General features: G+C 39.5%; 1 protein-coding gene across 2 annotated transcripts in view; it reads right to left on the minus strand.

Annotated features, from left to right (window-relative positions):
- Nucleotides 1-7,668, minus strand: part of FNIP1 (folliculin interacting protein 1) — a 77,034-nt gene extending 69,366 nt beyond the window's left edge. For both annotated transcript variants that reach the window (XM_075209838.1, XM_075209836.1), the window contains exon 1: nt 7,453-7,668. In XM_075209838.1, the coding sequence (XP_075065939.1) occupies nt 7,453-7,541 (89 nt within the window). In that variant the 5' untranslated portion in view covers nt 7,542-7,668. The remainder of the gene's footprint in view (nt 1-7,452) is intronic.
- Between the last annotated feature and the right edge of the window lie 11,044 nt (nt 7,669-18,712).

Consider the following 18,712-nt stretch of genomic DNA (forward strand, 5'->3'; position numbering starts at 1 on the left):
TGTGTGTCTAGCAAAACGAAAACAACTACCTCCCTGACATTACAACAAATCCAGATATACAATCATCATCATCAACATTTATATAGCGCCAGCAAATTCCGTAGCGCTTTACAATTGGGAACAAACATTAATAAGACAATACAATCTACATAAAGCGCACCATGCTCCCTGTAGATTAGCTAAATTTAGGTGTGACCAGTCTACTCACTTTCCAAAATGCGGTAATCCATGTGGAACCTTCTGGCATCTCTTACGGCAATGCTCTAGAATCAAGCGCTTTTGGTCTAGAGCAGTGTTGGCTAACCTGTGACACTCAAGGTGTTGTGAAACTACAAGTCCCAGCATGCTTTGCCAATATAGTACAGCTTACTGCTGGAAGGGTATGCTGGGACTTGTAGTTTTTACAACACCTGGTGTGTCACAGGTTAGCCAACTCTGGTCTAGAGTCATTAAGTGTACTAACAAAACTGATGTGATGGTACCGTTGTATTCACCTGTTACATATATCTTTGGCTTGAAGATGGAGGATATGTTAAATAGACTGACGCAACAATACATCATAAATGTGTTTATGTTCGAAAAGGTCTGTATGGACAGATTATGGATGGCTCCTGCTAGTAACGTTCGGACTGGATTAAACTACTTGATCATTCGTTTGGTCACAAACGATTTGTCGACCCTAGTTGGAAATGCCCCTTGAAGTAGCAAAAGATTTGGGGCCATTGGATAGACTCCCCTGACCAGAGGCGGAACTAGCGAGCTGTGGGTCCCGATGTAGGGAAGCAGGGACCTGGGGCGCACAGCTCGCTAGTTAACAGTGCAGCGGGCCCCGATGCACCGCAACTGCAGCACCGATGGTAGTTCTGCCACTTACGTCTTATTTTCACTGACAAGACCCAGTCTATTGGATTAGACCCATGGATATCCTTGGTTTCATTTCATGTTTCCCGCTATTATCTGTATTTTACATATGTTTATAACATACATATAGATGATCTGTGCTAACTTTGGTTGATGCACCTCAACCCAATGTATTCGATATTGTAGCTTTATTTTATATGCTATGTGATGCTTGTTTGTTGGCAGTTACTGTTTATATTGTTTGTGTACAAAACAGTGTCAAATAATACAAAACATACTTTTTTTGTAAATAATTAAATCTATTAAAATCTATCAATGTCAACAAAAACAAATCATGAAATTGTCATCAAAATAGTTATATTATATAAGTATTTTTTTATAATAATAGAAACATTTTATATTATACCTTAGCAATGACCAATATATTATAAAAGTATATTATTCTGGGCAGGCTTCTTAGTAAGCTTCAGGGAGTACTGGCAACCTTTCATCTATTATGTAATGAATAGAGAGGTAACAAGTCATGATAAGCCATCAGCCATGTCTTCCTTCTGGATCTTTTATATCTCTTCTCATGAATACTTGTAGGGAAAGATGGTGTATAGGCTACACGTGTTATCCCGTATGTGTAAAGCAGGAGTTTGCCCTCCTGCTCCAGACGCCCCCTAGTAAGCTATTCATGTTATGACCAGGCCTTCAGGATGTGGGGTCAACTTATTGCCATATCTATTGAGGTATTTGTCACATCTCAGCCATACCATACATGAAAACACCACAATACAGTTTTAACTGACACAATGTAGCCCAGATCCATATAGCATTTTTACATGCCCTTGTGTTAGCACATGCCCTTGTGTTTCAAACTCCCAATGTCCCATAGATTGTAAGCTTACAAGCAGGATTCTCTTACCTCTCTGTCTGTATGTATTACCCAGTATTGTTTTATTAATGTTTGTTCCCAATTGTAAAGCGCTACGGAATTTGCTGGTGCTATATAAATAAATGTTGATGATGATGATTATATATTACAGCAAACTTTGTTTCCGTAAGCTCTTGAAACATGAGAATATCACCTGCCAGAGGGGTCTTCCTAAATTGAGGGCCAGATCTTGTTTCAATTGTTTATAAATTACTTATCTGGTCTGTGATTCCCCGTACATTCTATTTCCATTTCAAACACACGAATCAGAAAAAATGTGGGCGTTTATAGAGAACTGGAGGTGGGTGATGTGACATTTTTTTAACATAGCTTACATAAATCACTCAGCTCTCATAATTATTCAAGGTCACAGTTGTCAGAAGTGTTATTTAGAGTAACAGTAAATTCCCCTGTGGAAACCTAAATGGTACAGTTACTATGCCCGATTCATTTAAACAGTAAAAAAATGTGAGAAGCAAGTGAACCTATTTTGTTTAATTGAAGTGGAACCAATGTGGTTTTTATTTTTAATGAAATGAGCACAATTTACATAGTGTAACTTTAAATTGGTCCTGCCATCATAACAAGGCAATTTTTTACCAGATAATAGTGAATAGTGTGGAAATAATACATTTCTGTAATTTACCATTTTATGATCAACAAGATAGTTATAAGTCCAACTAAAACTTAATGCTAGGTACACACTGGAGGTTTTTCAGCCAACCATCAGGCCAATCAGCCGATATACGACCGTTGGTCAGATATCGCGTTAGTGTGTGTACTTACACGACAAACAACAGTCCTCTCAAAGTACCGATTGTCGTTTCATTTGGTTGGTCTGCATGTTTGATAATCCTATTCCAATCACCTTCCGAGACTGCAGTGTGTCGGCACTTATTGTGTAAATATTATTGGCTTTGCAATGCATGTAAATTCATGTTTGTGTAAACAGGTTGTATCAGGATGCTAAAAATAGCCTGTGTCTAAACTGTATAAAAGGCACTAGCTTGTATTGAAAACTTGTTCTTCTAATTTTCATCTGACCTGATCATTGGTACCTCCAACCAGTGTGAGAGCAAATAAACTTCACTTGCTTCATAGACCTGCTTGAAAACATCTTCAGTATTGCTGTATTCCTGTGACCTGCAGATTAGACCCTAAATCTAATCCGTTCTCCGGCTGTCTCAGAGGTTTGGACCCAAGCTTTCCGGTACCACAGATCTGCCTGCTTCTCATGCAGCCCTGGTCAGTGTGATAGGCCAGTGGGGATCCATCCACAGCTTCCCTGATCCATAATAAGAGGTCAGGAGTACCAGCCCAGGTACACCAGCAACGATATACGCTAGCAGCGTCAGTTACCCAGAAGAAACCCGGTTCTAGATGCCGGTAAGAAGTCCAGTGGCGGCAGCCTTTGTAAGCCCCTCCTACTGCGACAAGAGGGCGCATTTGGGATAACAAAAGGGAACAGTGGTAAAGTAAGCCCAGACAGTTCCCAGGAACAACAGACAGGGTGGCATAGGCGGTCCATCCTGTCACAGGTGCTTAAAAGAAACCTAGGGTTTGTTGAGGATTTTAAATCCAACTGAGCTCTCATAGAAGTTTGGTGGTCCTAGACATAAATCAGTTGCAAACTGCTGCTGGATAAGTTTAGAGAATGTATTGTTGCATACTGCCTTACTACACGGATGCCTGTAGATGGACTCAGTAAGTCAAACTCCAATCCAATCCTCTAACATATGTTGCATGTTTGCCTGGCACTGACAAAATCTTAAAATTTAGAGCCTTCATTCTTGAACTCCTCTCTTGTGCAACACCTTGTTCCCACCACTCATTTGGGTGGTGGAAGGAGCAAATGATCACATGGCTATAGCATGTTTCCTTTTTAAACACCTTTCTTCCTTACAGACTTGCACAATATTATGTAATAAGAGCTTTTCAAAACACCAACAACTTTAACATTTCATTACGACTTGATCAAATCCAAGAGAAAAATGTTTTTTTGACAAATCTCTGAAAGCGGCTCTATACAAAAGCAGCACTCCTTAGATTATATACGTTAATACGTACCAGAAGATGCAAGCAAAAACCACATGCTTTTGTGGAAAACTAAGCTGCAAAAAAAATTGCTTTTTATAAATGGAAATCTATGCTTTCTACTCTTGTAAAGGCATCTAAAAAAGAAGATAGTCAAGAAAACCAACAAAAGTATCTTCTCGATTGGTACCTCAGTCCATTAAAATGGAGTCAGATCTACAATGTCACCCCTCTGTGCTTTCTTGGATGTGGGTAAACCTTCAAGACGTCTATATTGGTAAAAGCCCCGGTAGGGAGTGGGTCTATGATCTCTACCAAATTTTGGCAGAATAGATCCAGATCCATGTATAGCCTTGCAACAACGTAAACTGAAAAACATGTATAAAGTGTACACATCAATTGTTTATATTTGTTTGGCAGTGAGTGTGATTTGTGTGGCGATGTTCACAGCAAAATCTGGTGAGTGAAATTCATGTCATTACACCATCCGCAAAGGAGTTGGATATACTCCAAAATGTATGGGACCCTTGGGACATATCTATGGGCATCTATTCACATTCCTAGGCTTGCTCCGGATTTAGAACTTCCCTTTATAAAGCTTCTCATTTTCTATTTTATTATTTTTTGCTACTCCTTCTCTTTACCCATCTATAATTATATTTTAGATTTTTTTTTTTTCTTGGTCTTTTTGTTTGTTTACATTTGATTGCTCAGCTAGCTCTTTGCCATCAATTTTCCACGTTATTAAGTGTTTTTTTATTTTTAGAACATATAAACACAGATAAGTTTTACTTCTTTTCTGCACACTGTGTTTCCTTGTGCTAGAGGCTACACATTTTCATGTTAATATTGTTATAATGTGCACTGGAATCTTTCCCAATAAAAGGCTAGCAGTAAAAATAATAATGATATTCAAAATCATCATCATTATTTATTTATTTATATAGCACCACTAATTCCACAGCACTGTACAGAAAACTCACATCAGTCCCATAAGGCCACTGTCGGGAATCAAATCTCATGACCCCAGTGCTGTGAGGCAGAAGTGCTAACCACTAAGCCACTGTGCAGCTCAAATAACTGCTGCTTTAGCTTTTTTTCTTGAAAAATGCAACAAAAAGAAATTAAATTATATTTCCATACATGTAGACATATTATGCAACTTCAACTCAAATACGAATTATGTATTTTACCAATTATGCTTTAAAAAGCTAAGAAAGACAAAATTGTACAACTTTTTAATACATTGCAATCCAACTTCTTACATAATTGTGTGTATGTTCTGTAATTGTCACGAAAATAAAAAATATAAAGTTAATGTTTCCCAAGTTTTATGTTTATGTAAAAGCCTTGCACAGCAGTTAGATCTCACTAGGTAAGAATTCTTCATTCACTAAATTAGTCTGGCTCAGGCTACACCTAAGCTATAGACAGCGCTATTTGCTAATCAGTAATAATACAGCTACCGATCAGTGACAGTGCAGCTAAAGTAACAAACAAAAAACAGTGGGGTCAATGGTGAAAAGCAACAGTATTAAAAGTTGCAGCTCTGACACTAAAAATATTAAAAAAAAACAAACAGTATACATTGAGACTTCGTGCAAAATGGTTTTCATAGAAATTTGTAATAAATAGACCCTTCTCAAATACATGTTTAAACAACAATTGAAACTATACAAAATACTGATGATAATGTCCCTTGTATATCTATTTGTATTGGCAGGATGTTACAAAACATGATGCACGCTTCTCAGCAGTTAACAATAAAAACACATCAAGTACTACAAGCAGTGAAACAGATATGCCTAGGGACAGGAACACTATGTTAGATGAACTCACTACCATAAGATTTGACAATTCTCTAGCACAAGAACTCAGACAGCAAGGTAGTCATGACAAGGGGAAACAACGGAACCTCAACCCTCCATCACCTCCGGTTACATACAAGGGGACATGGCACATTTTTATTTTACTGTTCCCCAATGTACATTGGCTACAGTAAATAGTAATACAGCTATAGACAATAACGGGTAAAGATGGGATGGAACATGTTCTAGGTGAACAAGGGAGTCACATGAGCAAAGATTTATTTATTATTTCCAGGAAGAATGCCAGATTATAACATGTAAACAAGTACAGTGCATGAACTAATATAACTATAATTATCCAAACATAAGTGACACTGATGTTTAAAATAGACAAAGGACATCACAGTAGTAAATAGTGTTAAGAACTGTCTGCAGTTCTCTTATTTAACACAAGTTTAATGTTGCGCTTTAAAACATTTGATTCTTTTGTACATTGTGCAAAGCAATCCTTTTAAACAGGGACGCAAGACATCAACTTTGTGGGGTCTGTTGTTTGAGTACCAATGGACAGGTGAATCAAGATATCCCACTACTGTTTCTTGCCTTTAACAGAATGGACTTAAAAGAAATAGAGGCTATGTGGGTATTCAAAATTTTAAACACTTATTATATAAGGAAAATATTTGACAGCCGTGTTTGAATCACCTCAGGCATTTATGGATATGACAAAATGTATGAGTATGGAATTCACGATGCCGAAGTCATCATAGCTAATAATAAATAATTGTTGCAAACGTCACATTAGGTTGAGAACAAAATTACACATCTAGGGTTGTCCCAATACACTGCTAACACACACTCTTCTTTCCTTGTCCAGTAGGTGTGATTTTTGATATTTTATGGTAAATAGGAAGGTCAAAACACGTGCAGTATAGTTGCAAAGTAAAATGGTACAAATAATAGATTTCTATCACAAAAGACTTGAGCCAGTGATTTATTGTTCTGTAAAGTGTCAACATGTTACAACTGTATAGGCACATACAGAGCAATTAAATAAAATAATGATATACATCAACAAGCAACGCATCTTAATCAGTGTGCAGCTCCATCCACTGGAAGCATCTACATACAATGTTTAGTTTATTGTATTAGAAATGAAGTGTTTGGGAATGTCATCATACACAAAATTACACATTATAGAAAATTATCTTATTAAATTATTGATTTTAAACATAAAGCCAAGTCCAATGGCTTTCATTGTACTATAGACACACACCAGATAGACAAATTAATCAAATTTACAAAGAAATGTTTTGTGTGGTTGATCTCTGGACTAAGGGTTCTCAAAAAGCATCAATGTTGTGGCTCCCACCTTCAATTTCTTGACTGTTGTAAACCATCACTTTTTAAATATTAAATTATTATGATTTAGGTAGAGCCTTACAATACAAAAGTAGAAAGTGATCTAGAACAAGAACAGACCCTGATCTAGATCTAGAGAATGCATGCAGATTTATTGTGGGGTAAGAGGCTTAGAACAATGCACTAAACACCTGATGAGACCAAAACAAACCTGACAGTAATGTGACTTTTTGCAAATCCAGCAAAGCATAGGTCACTTTAAGAGGTAGGTAAACCTCTGGCTCTCTAGCAGCTGTGAGACTATAGGTACCTGACAGTCAATAAAGCACTTGGCTGGCAGAGAATGATGGAACTTGTAGTTCCAAGGCAACTGGAAAGCCACCGGCTACATACTGTACATCTTTCTTATGCATACAGTATAATAAGTGTTGCCATTGCTCATAATAAAATAGCAGATAATATTTGTACCTGAAGCCATAATCTTCTCTGGGGTCTCTGCTAGGTGAAATGTGTCCATTCCTCTTGTTGAAGAGCTTCTGGAACAGAGTCGGTGGCATATTGCAGGGATGCCCCAGCAGTCAGATGACTGGAAATGTCAGTGCAAGGCATAGACCGCCTAGCACCGCACACCTATCTCTGCAACTCCATCAGTCCTCTAGTCATATGACTGCTCGCGCGACACCCGCCGCTGTCAGAGGGGAGGGGCACACTGGGCGGTGACGATGCCTCTCACAAGTATAGACCACGCCCAGGTTTGCCAGCCACTTCCTGGACTGGGGACGTGTAATCGCTGCTGTGATTGGTCGCCTTGTTTGTCCGGACCGCCTGACTGGGTAAAAGATGGTTTCTGTTGTGTATGTGCGAGAGTGCACGGCCAGTGAATCATATGGGGAGGTCACATGACAGTACCTCAGCACTATTGTGTCTGTAGAGGTATTTCCTTGTGCGTGGGTGACTGTCGTGTTTTCACCGAGATATAGATTTTACTATAGACAGCTCGCTCAGTGGTTTGTCATCTCCTTAGGTTTTCATAACAACAATACAAGGTGGGGCATATTTAAAGTGCAACTCGCGAGATTCCCTCACTTACCACGGCAAACAATCTTAGCTGGGAGGTAGAGGATGTCATAGGTATAATAGAGAAATTTACCCTTTGCTGCATTAGCAAACCTTGTTTTTTTTTTTATCCACAAATTTTAATTAATTTTTTTTTTTTTTTTTTTATTTTAATATGCTTTGTCCCAAGAATTGAGGAATGAGGTTCTACAAAGTTTAAATTTCAATTTCAAATATAGTTAAATAATAGAATTGTCAACTGTCGCAATAAGCCTCACATAAGCATGTGGGTGTGAAATGGTTTTTCAAAACAAAACCACCTGGGGGTAAATGTATCAAGCTGAGAGTTTTTCCAGCGGGTTTGAAAAGCCAATCAGATTTTATCAGCTATCATTTATTTAGTACATTCTACAAAATGACAGCTATAATCTGATTGGTTGCTATAGGCAACATCTACACTTTACAAACCCGCCGGAAAACTCTCAGCTTGATACATCCTCCTGGTCTGTCTAAAATCCACCAACATATATCTCTCACCAGTTACATACCCCCCAACCATCCTGATTTTAGTGTGCCAGTCCTGAATTTAGGGCTCTGTCCCGCTTTGGAACATGTTTGTCCCATGGAGGGAACGTTGGGGTGAAGGCAGTGCCGTAACTAGACATTTTGGTGCCCTGGGCGAGACTGGGCACCGGCGCCCCCCATCTAAGTGGGAGTGGTATTTGACAAGTGGGTGTGGCCAACCTAATGTGGGTTTCAACAACAGGAAGATCGGCATTTGGAACGCATTTGGCCGAACTTCTTGCTTTCACATGCATTCCACTGCATTGCCGGGAATGGATTGTTGCTTGTAGGAGAGCTAAATTAGAGCGGCGATTCCTCTGGGCACGAAGGTAGGTAACGGGCGGCTGCGCCCCCTTGGGCTTGCGCCCAGGGTGGTCGCACCGCCTTCGTTACGGCTCTGGGTGAAGGGGATAAGCCAATGGACAGCCTAGCACCTTACACACCCCCACAGTGATGTGGCCATGTCCCCACCCATTTCACTGCCGGGAACTTGCAAGTTGGGAGATATGCAGCTATGCCACCAAGATTTAGTACAGCACTGACACTCTCAATCTGCAATCACGACCTAATTTTAATTAGATATACTGTAAACCAAACAATTCCTTGCATATAAATATAGCATTATTAAAAACCATTGTTATTAAATGAAGTTTAATATGACAAAAAGTCACAATGCTTATTGTATGAAAAGCTGATAACAAATTGACATACAAAAATACAAAGACAAAACAGTTTTTATTTAGCATAAAATAGGGATAAAAGCAGAAAAGACGCATACACTTTGTATAATTCTGCAGACTGACAGAAGTTTAGAAGTTGCACTGTTCCTCATTAGCTGAGTGACCCCCAAAAACTGTAAATTTTTAGCATAATTTTAAATCATTTTTTCTCCCTCAATCAACCCCATTAGGGGCAAACACAGGATTTGTAGAGGGGGGTTTCCACACCATGCCGCCAGTGGGCATTGCCAGCACGCATGGGGGGGCATCGCTATAATTTTAGACAGTGCTTGGCTGCTCTCTTCCTATCCCCATAATGTATATATAAAATCATTGTTTGCTCTGGTGTTAAGGTTTTTTTCTGTATTGTTATATCTAGGAGGGTTGGAGCCCACTCCTCCTCCACCTATTCCCTATAGGCAGCCGACCACCTATTTACATAGGAAGCGCATATACCCAACTCTCTGTATTCAACCCCCATAGTGTGGCTATTTTCACCAAATTCAAATTGTCAGGTGAGGATCCCAACTAAAATATTAAATGTCAGGCCCCCAAATGAAATATTGACTTTTCCTCAGGTAAAAGTTGTTTCTTTAAAATATTTGGTCAGTGAGACCAGGTAATCAGGTTAAGTTGAGACAGTCTTTAAGGATACTCATTTAACATATGCAAATCAAATCCATGCATTGCCTTTGATCCTGTATTTCCCATTCTGAGGAGACTGTTTTATAAGTCAGGTTAATAAGCAACCAGTAGGTAAAAGGTGTAAATTAGGGAAAGCTATATACTAGGTGAGAACCTTGTAGGGAAATGTAAAACATGAAGGCTATCATGTTTTTTATATAGAAACATCAACTTCAAAGAACATGCCTTCATATTTCATATTTTGGGAAATCAGTGTGTGACTCTGTACTTGGGCAAAAAAGCTCACAACGGTTGTGAAGAATAGATACCAACTGTACAAGGAAACTGCAATAGTCACATGTCTTTTGGAATGATATTGAAAAATGCTGTAATTCCATCATATTTGGTATGTAATGGAGGTTATGACTGGTTTATTGAAGGGGGAGTTATGTCTGAGAAAAGTTAAGAGGCCAAAACTTTTGGAATATTTTTGAGCAACTCATAGTTGACACCCAGGAGACAATTCCTCCCCTACATTAGTATGTGTCCTCCCCTTTCGAATGCCGTCCCATTTCAGAAAAAAAAGCCTGTGTTTGAAGGGGCAAATGGTCAGCTTTTGGGGTCTCTAATCTAATTGAAGGACTGTCCATCTCTTCAGCATGCCCCAGACATACAGATTATCATATGTAAGTTTATACTCTGAAATTTCATCCCATTTGTTTTTATAACTGTTATGCATTAATTATTTGTATTACAATTATTTGTTTGTTTTTATATTCAAGTGCCATGTACCTTTGTATATTAAATCTAATAAGTTTTGTCCTTGATACTTTAACAAATCCATTAGCCTTTTGTGAAGAGTATTGCTTGACCACACTAACCCTTTCAATGCTGGTGTGTGAATTGAAAATGCGCTGACTAACAAGCCTTGAGTTTGCCAGCGTGTACATTTGTGTAACAAAGTCTTGAGGTGTTAAGTGTTAACCCTTTGATTGCCGGTGTGTGCATTGCTAACCTGTGTAGAAGAAGCATTGGGTGCCAGTGTGGGACAGTATATTGGGGTAAATTTGCCCTTATTCAGTAAGTGGTGGTAGAACCTAAGTGGGTATGTGTGTCAGAGCGCTGTTTGGTGGCGAGTCAGCAGATCTATAACTTGTGTGATAGGTGAGAGCGCTGGAATCATGTGTAATGCCATAAAGCATACACCCAAAGTCACGGATGCTGTCAGCACGTTCGGGACCCAACTAGTCCTCCTTGTCAAATGAATTTCTAAAATCTTTCAGTATGTAGAGGTGGTGCCATAAACCATAGTCTTTGACAGTAACATCTCTGCATAAACATTCCATTGGGGGTAACAATGGAATGTTACCACAATGCCTATAGCAACTGATTGCTATAGGCAACATCTCTACTTTTTCAAACCCACAGTTTAGTAAATAATATACTCCCTCAGTCTCAGTAGACTAATGTTTATGTGGATGCAGACTATAAATGAATTAAGAATAAGTGAGATCACAGAGGCACCAGTTCCTTGTGAATACTGAAAGGTCTGCACATTTTGAGTTGTGAACACTAGGATCAACATTGTGTCTAATCCAACTGAACACATTTTTATTTAATATGTATTTTAATATGCTGTTACCTAAACATTTTAAAAATAATTTCATAGATTTGGACTTGGGAGCAGAGCCCCTCTTACCTCTTTGTCTTTCTGTTCATATCCAGTCTTGTTTTATTTTGCTGCAGAGTATGTTGGCTCTATATAAAATAAATGTTATTTTTACAAAGTGGTACCTGATGGAAGAAATATCCCTGCAGTTTCTGCTAGCAGCATATGAAAGTATCACTGCAGTTGCATCTGAATTATTTACAATGTTCTGTATACACCCTTGTGTTGCAGTATGATGAAGCGCATGACATTTCTTTCTTGTCGATATTGTACTTTGAACAACAACCTAATGATATCTGAGATAAGTGTGTGACAGATACAGCTTATCTAAGAGAATAGTGAAGATTGCAGATATATTTTGTAAATGCACTTCTTGGTAGATTATTTTACTGTTTATAGTAGAAGCAATCACAAAGTGTGAAAACTCAATACTCCTTGTTACTTACGGATCAGCAATGCACACACCGGCAATCAAAGGATTAACACTTAACACCTCAAGACTCTGTTACACGCTGGCACACTCTAGGCTTGTTAGTCAAATGCATTAACAATTCATACACCAGCATTGAAAGGGTTAACGTGGTCAAGATATACCCTACAGGATCACATGCGTTGCCCCATGTGACCAGATTGTTACATTTTCCCTTAAGTCACTTTAACTAGGAATTTTATCTATTATTTTTTCTCAGTGGAATTGCAAAGTTTATTCCACAACTTCTAACATTTACGGGGATACCTAAAATGTGTTCTTTATTATAGGTAATGCTCACTAGGAAGTGTATATAAATGGTGGGTGTGATTTTACATGTCAGTGACATCCAGGCTAATTTCAGAGCATGTTAACATTAAACATGATCCAGAAAGCATACAACTACACCATGGAGGTTAAGGAAGATTGTTTTTTGTTATAGATAGATGATCAATGTTTGCGAACTTCCATTTATTCTATAAGCCACTGGCTACAAAATCAGCTATATTTAATCCAATACTAGGCAATTGTCTCAATACAACAGCATGTGTAGTCCCAAAACAGCTTTGATGCCCAATAGGATCATTATCGAACACGTTGGAAGATGACTGCTATCTGCCTCTGTGTGCGGTCATCTCCATGCCATACTAATAGAACCTATCATGTTTCCGGGGAGCTTAGCCTAGTGGCCACTTCTCATCCAAGTTAGCACCCGTATGTGTCACCAGATTGGTTAATGATCCTGTCACTTGGACCAAATGGCAGGACTGTCCCGTATGTGGCCAGCACAAGTCTTGTATAGATCTGCTTTTAAGGTGCATTTGATTAAGGTCAAAACATCTTTTTGTTAATATTTTAAATCTTTAGCACATCCTTGTGTTCCTAGTTTTGAAGTGGGTGGGGGTAGAACAATTATCAACATTTTCACAACAGCAGATAGTATTTTAGGAGATGAGTGTGTGGTTCTTGTGTGAGGCAGTGACCTATAAAGTCATATGGCCTATTGATCATTAACAGTCCCTTGTGGCGATAAGGGTTTTTTATTGCCAAGCGGTTATTAAATAAATTGTTGCATATCACGACAAAGGGGCTGTTCATGATAAATTGGCCTATATATATTTGAACTGAACCCTATTGCTTTTTAAAAAAAATAATATTCATCAAGCTTCCTGTATATTTTGGTAATTCTAGGTCTACAAAAGGACAAACTGGAACTTGTCATTCCAAAATAGCTGGAGAGTCATAGGCTACACTTTTATACAGCCAGCCACATAGTACAAAAGTACATACATCCCAACTCCCGATTTTAGGGCTCTGACATGTTTGTCTCGCGGTTGGGAGTGTTTTGGGGGGGGGGGGGGAGGTATCTTTACAGCACTAGGCAGCTCGCTGGGGACCTGACGACGCCCCCATTGTGATGTGGCCACGTCCCTTGTCCCGCTGCTCGGGACAGACATGTTGGTAGGTATGAAAGTGGAACTGTCACCAAATTCATGGCACCTAAACCACTTTAAGAGATGGGGCGTTACTTGTGCACTATGGGCCATAGGTGTGCTCATCTCAGGCTACAATGTGCCAGTTAGTCCCTGATTGTAGCACTAGAACCCTGTATGGTCTCTGATAAAGAAACAGACTCTGAGTTAAAAAAAATCAATGCAATGTAATTTTATTTATTTCCTTTATTGTTATACTTTGTGCTAAAAGAGTAAGCTTCAACTACTAAACCACAGAATGTTTAGTTACAAAAATAGTCAGGGTGTATAACTTGCCACTCAGTGTTTTGGCCACGTGAACTCAACAGCCTCAAAACAATAACGTTTCACTAACTACCTTATTCTTTTAACAGGCACCCAAAAATAATCAAGTTTAGGATGAAAATGATCAGATTACTTTCTGAACCTGGCAAAAATAAATAAAAAGACCAAGATAATGCTTTAGTCTTCTCCTGACTAAAATAAAATGACTAAACACACCATGAATGTCTGTAACGATATTAGTAAAAACAGACCCTCAACAAAACGTCATTCTGCCTACCAAGCTGAATTGTGCCATACGGCAAGTCAAAGTAGTTTGCAAACAAACTGCAATTTTTTTAATGTCTTCAAAATCTCCATCATAGTGTTTATCAGATAAGATGTTGGAAACCTATGAATGCATTAACTTATAAACAAATAGATTCACCACCTCCATTGTAGGTAAATGATATTAAAAATTGTGGAAAGAGGAGCAACATAAGGATGAAAGGAATAGTGGGCCAGGATTTATCAAATTTTAAATTTTGTTTAAATGTTGTGTGGCAAGAGCCCGCTACTGCTGAAGCACACGCGAACAACTTCTTCCTTTTTATGTAGTTTTATTGTCAGGATGGTAAATGTTTTGACACCGCACAGATTTCACAGCAATACTTGGAGACCCTAAACGCTAGCTAGACATAGCTCAGCTCTCTCAAGACCAACCAGCTTCCCCAGCGTTGATCTCAGTGCACAAATGATACAAACAAGCTTTTATACCTGATACTCCTCCCCCAGCCTTAGCTTGATGGACAGGTGACACACCCACCTTCTCTTTAAAAGGAAACGCCCCATCACTAGCTCTGTTTGCACTAAAGAGACACACCCTGTCTGTTTGCTGAGAGGAAGGATTTCTCTGCATGTAAGTTAACCAAACTTAAACTATTGTTTGTTACACATAGGTCTTTACATTCAATCTAGGTGCATTGCTGCACAAATGTTTTACTTTACTTCCCTGCTTTCTCTGCATATTGCCATCTAAATGCCTCCTTTTGTTACAGTTGTCTTTCATAAAGTTTGATGTAAATGTGCAGAGTATTAGAGGCAGAACTGCACATCAAACAACGATGTTGGTTTTGAAATATAAAAAGTAAAATCCTGAAAGAAAAAAAGTCACATAATTTGGACTAATAGGCAAGATTGCACAAATGTTTTCATTAGGTTCATAAGCAATGTGCCTATAGAAAGTGTTTAAAAAAATATATATATACACACCAATTAGCCACAACACTAAAACAACCTGCCTAATATTGTACTCTTGTGCCACCTAAACAGCATGGACACCACAAGACCTCTGAAGGTGTCCTGTGGTAGTTGGCACCAAAACGGTATCTGCAGGTCCTTTAGGTCCTGTAAATTGTGAGGTGGGTGCTCTGTGCCTCAGATTTGATTTTCCAGCACAACCCACAGATGATCCATCGGATTGAGATTTGGGGAATCTGGCAGTCAAGTCAACACCTTGAACTCTTTGTCATATTCCTCAAACCATTCCTGAACAATTTTTGAAGTTGGGGATTGGTACATTATCTTGCTGAAAGAGGCCACGGCCATCAAGTTATATCGTTTCCCAGCAGGACATTGCCCAGAGCATCACAATGCCTTCGTCGTCTTGCCTTCTTCCCATAATGCATCTTGGTGCCACCTCTTACCCAGGTAAATGATGCACATGCACCTAGCCGTCCACATGATGTAAAAGAAAACATGACTCATCAGACCAGGCCACCTTTTCCATTGGTCCATGGTGCTGTTCTTGTGCTCACATGCCCTTTGTAGGTGCTTATGGCGTTGGACAATGGTCAGCATGGCATTCTGACCAGTCTGCAGGTATGCAGCCCCATATGGAGTAAGCTGTGATGCACTATGTGTTCTGACACTTCTATCATAGCCAGCATTAACTTTTTCAGCAATTTGCGCTACAGTAGCTCTTCTGTGAGAGTGGAACAGACGGGCTTGCCTTTGCTCCCCACACACAACAATGAGCCTTGGACCTCAGCGGGATGAAGAAAGGGGGGGGGGACAGATAAAAGGCACAGGGGGATGAAGAAAGGGGGGAAGAGATAAAAGGCACAGGGGGGGTGAAGAAAGGGGGGGGGAGATAAAAGGCACAGAGGGATGAAGAAAGGGGGGGGAGAGATAAAAGGCACAGGGGGATGACGTCATCACTTCACGCCCGACATTCAGTGCAAACAGGAGAGGGGGGAAGAGGGACCGCGATCATGATCATGTATTTGTATACTAAAAAAATCAAGGGGGCAGCGGCTCCAGCGCTGTGATCATGTGAGTATCTAATGCCAGAAGTGCCAGATGGCCAGTCCGGCCCTGGGTGTGAGGGTAGATAGAATGCAATCTCACAGGGACCATGTACCATTTAGTATAAATTTAATGGAAGCTCCTGAGAGCTTCGTATAAGCGACCATCCCTCCTCATCCAAAGTTACTTCAAAATCCTGTCCCCAAGCCCGCGCAAACAGTTCTGTGAAGGGGATGAGGAGGACACAAGAGAACTGTACAGGATTGATATGTAGCCACGACGACCCGGGCTATAAATGCACTAATGTTCAAAAGGCGTTGTGAGGGTTGTCGAAGTCGTATAATTGGATGAACGAAAGTATATTGGTTAATATTGTTTTACCGTGCGATTGTGATCAGTATGCCATGTAACACGTGGCATGGCGCGATCACGCGGTAAAATACGCATGCACACACTCGCACTCTAACATTTAGTTATTTATATATTTCATATTATAATGGTTACATTCCAAAGTGATTTATAAGCAGATGGTATTTAGTTTATAGTTTTATATATATATATATATATATATATATATATATATATATATATATATATATATATATATATATATATATATATATATATTTTAAGGTTATATATACACTTTAGTGATATTTAAGGTTCAGGTTACAGGAAACATGTCATGTTTAGTATCATTTTATTCCCCCATTCATCAGCAGTTGTCCGGTTCATTTGCCGAAGAGATCGCACATTGCATACTCTAGTTAGCGATGTTAGGGAATAAATGTTTAAACTGTTACTGACTGTGTATTATGAATAGACTAGCTTAAACTGGTTTCTGGGCGGGAGAATCATCTGTAATGTTTGACCCTCACCCTTGGAGGGGGTTGTTTGAACTAGCCTATGCCCTGTTTACACTGGACCCTCCTGAAGCCTGGACCTATAGAAGCAAGCCATGTCATCTGCATTGTTTTCTTTGTAACACTGAGTGTATATAATACTGTTTTGCTGGTACTGGTTTCAGTCATTCTCTGACCACAATATTCTGGACTGAAGTACTGTAAGATGGTACCAGCGGAGCGCAGCTTAGCGCAGCGAAGGGCGTGACGGTATGTATGTATATATTTGGTATCGGCTGTACTGTATTATAATTATGTATTGAACTGCTAAATTTTGCAACTGCTAAATAAGTTATTTTGTGCTTTGGAAACACAAATCGCTTAGACAATGCTTATTGGAAAACGATAGAATTACTTTAAGAATTTGGGGGCTCTTGGCGGAGGTTACGTTACCGGAGGATACGCAAGGCATACAGATTTCGGTTCCTCAACAAAGGGTGGAAGACGCGTCACATACGGGAAAAAACGCAATGTGTTCAAAACCTGTTGTTCATTCTGTGTTGTGAAACCGAATGTCCATTGTTGCATAATCTAAAGGAACACTAACTTGAATCTAGGGACAAGAAAGAAAACGGTTTCTTTTTATTGTCGTTTTGCATTTTAAAATGTATTGCATTGCATAGCGTATGTGTGCTTCCCGCATTGTGTATGCGCACTTCCGGTGATGTTGCCACGTGTTTAAACAGTCGTTTGTATAGTATAATGACTTGTTAAAGCCTCTGAAACGATATTACTATTGTTGAGAAGTTGATTTTCTGCGCAGAAAAGGTGTATATTGTGTGATTTTGTGACATAGATACACTGTTTTATTGTTGAATGCTCTCAGTTGTTGTCTGACTAGGCAGGTTGCTCAACTGAAGGACGGTATACGGGGCAGGTATACCGGGAGCGAAAACAAGGGAGATTTTCGCACGCGCGCCCAATAGTAATCGCAGCGTTTACTGATAACTAGTATCTTTAAGCGGTGCGATCGGACTGCACGGTAAGGCCGTGATTGTGACTTGGGAGAGCAGCGGGGAGGAATTATATTGGCAAGGCTTGTTGATAAATTCAATTGAGTGCTACCAGTGATAATGAACTCAACAGAGTTGTGAAAGAGGCAGGGTATTGCGGTATGCCTGTGGCTCATATTGATATTTCTGTGTTAGGAGGTTCTCGTTTGGTACGAGAGGAAGCGAGTGGACGCGGCTTGAGCAAATACGTCCACGGCCATTAAAGATCTCTAGCGGTAGATTGCGGGTGGCAAAGAATTAAAGTTAGAGCCTGGATAGATAGGGTACTGAGGTATTCCTGAGGCCTGTTGAATTAAAGTTAGAGGCTGGATAGATAGGGTACTGTGGTATTCATGGGAAGGGCCTATTGGTTCAGCGAGATTTCTTATGTCTAAGACATATGGTGCATACACAACGGTGTATTGCGACATGGGTCAAGATGAACAAGGATTGTGTTAGGCCTTTCCCAACAATAGGTAATTTCGATTCAGAGGTGGTGAATAATGTTAGTGATAAAGTACGATTGATTGAATAAAAAAAAAATCAAGAATTGAATCTGGTGACTGTTTAAAACTGTGGCAGCAGGAAGGTAACAACACGTGGCAGGGTACATGCGTACCGGAAATAAGCGTTCCGGAAGTGTGCGTTGCAAAGCGTGGAGAACTGAGCACAAGTGCCCCCCCGACAAATGCG

The sequence above is a fragment of the Mixophyes fleayi genome, chromosome 4 (assembly GCF_038048845.1).
Source record: "Mixophyes fleayi isolate aMixFle1 chromosome 4, aMixFle1.hap1, whole genome shotgun sequence".
NCBI lineage: Eukaryota > Metazoa > Chordata > Amphibia > Anura > Limnodynastidae > Mixophyes > Mixophyes fleayi.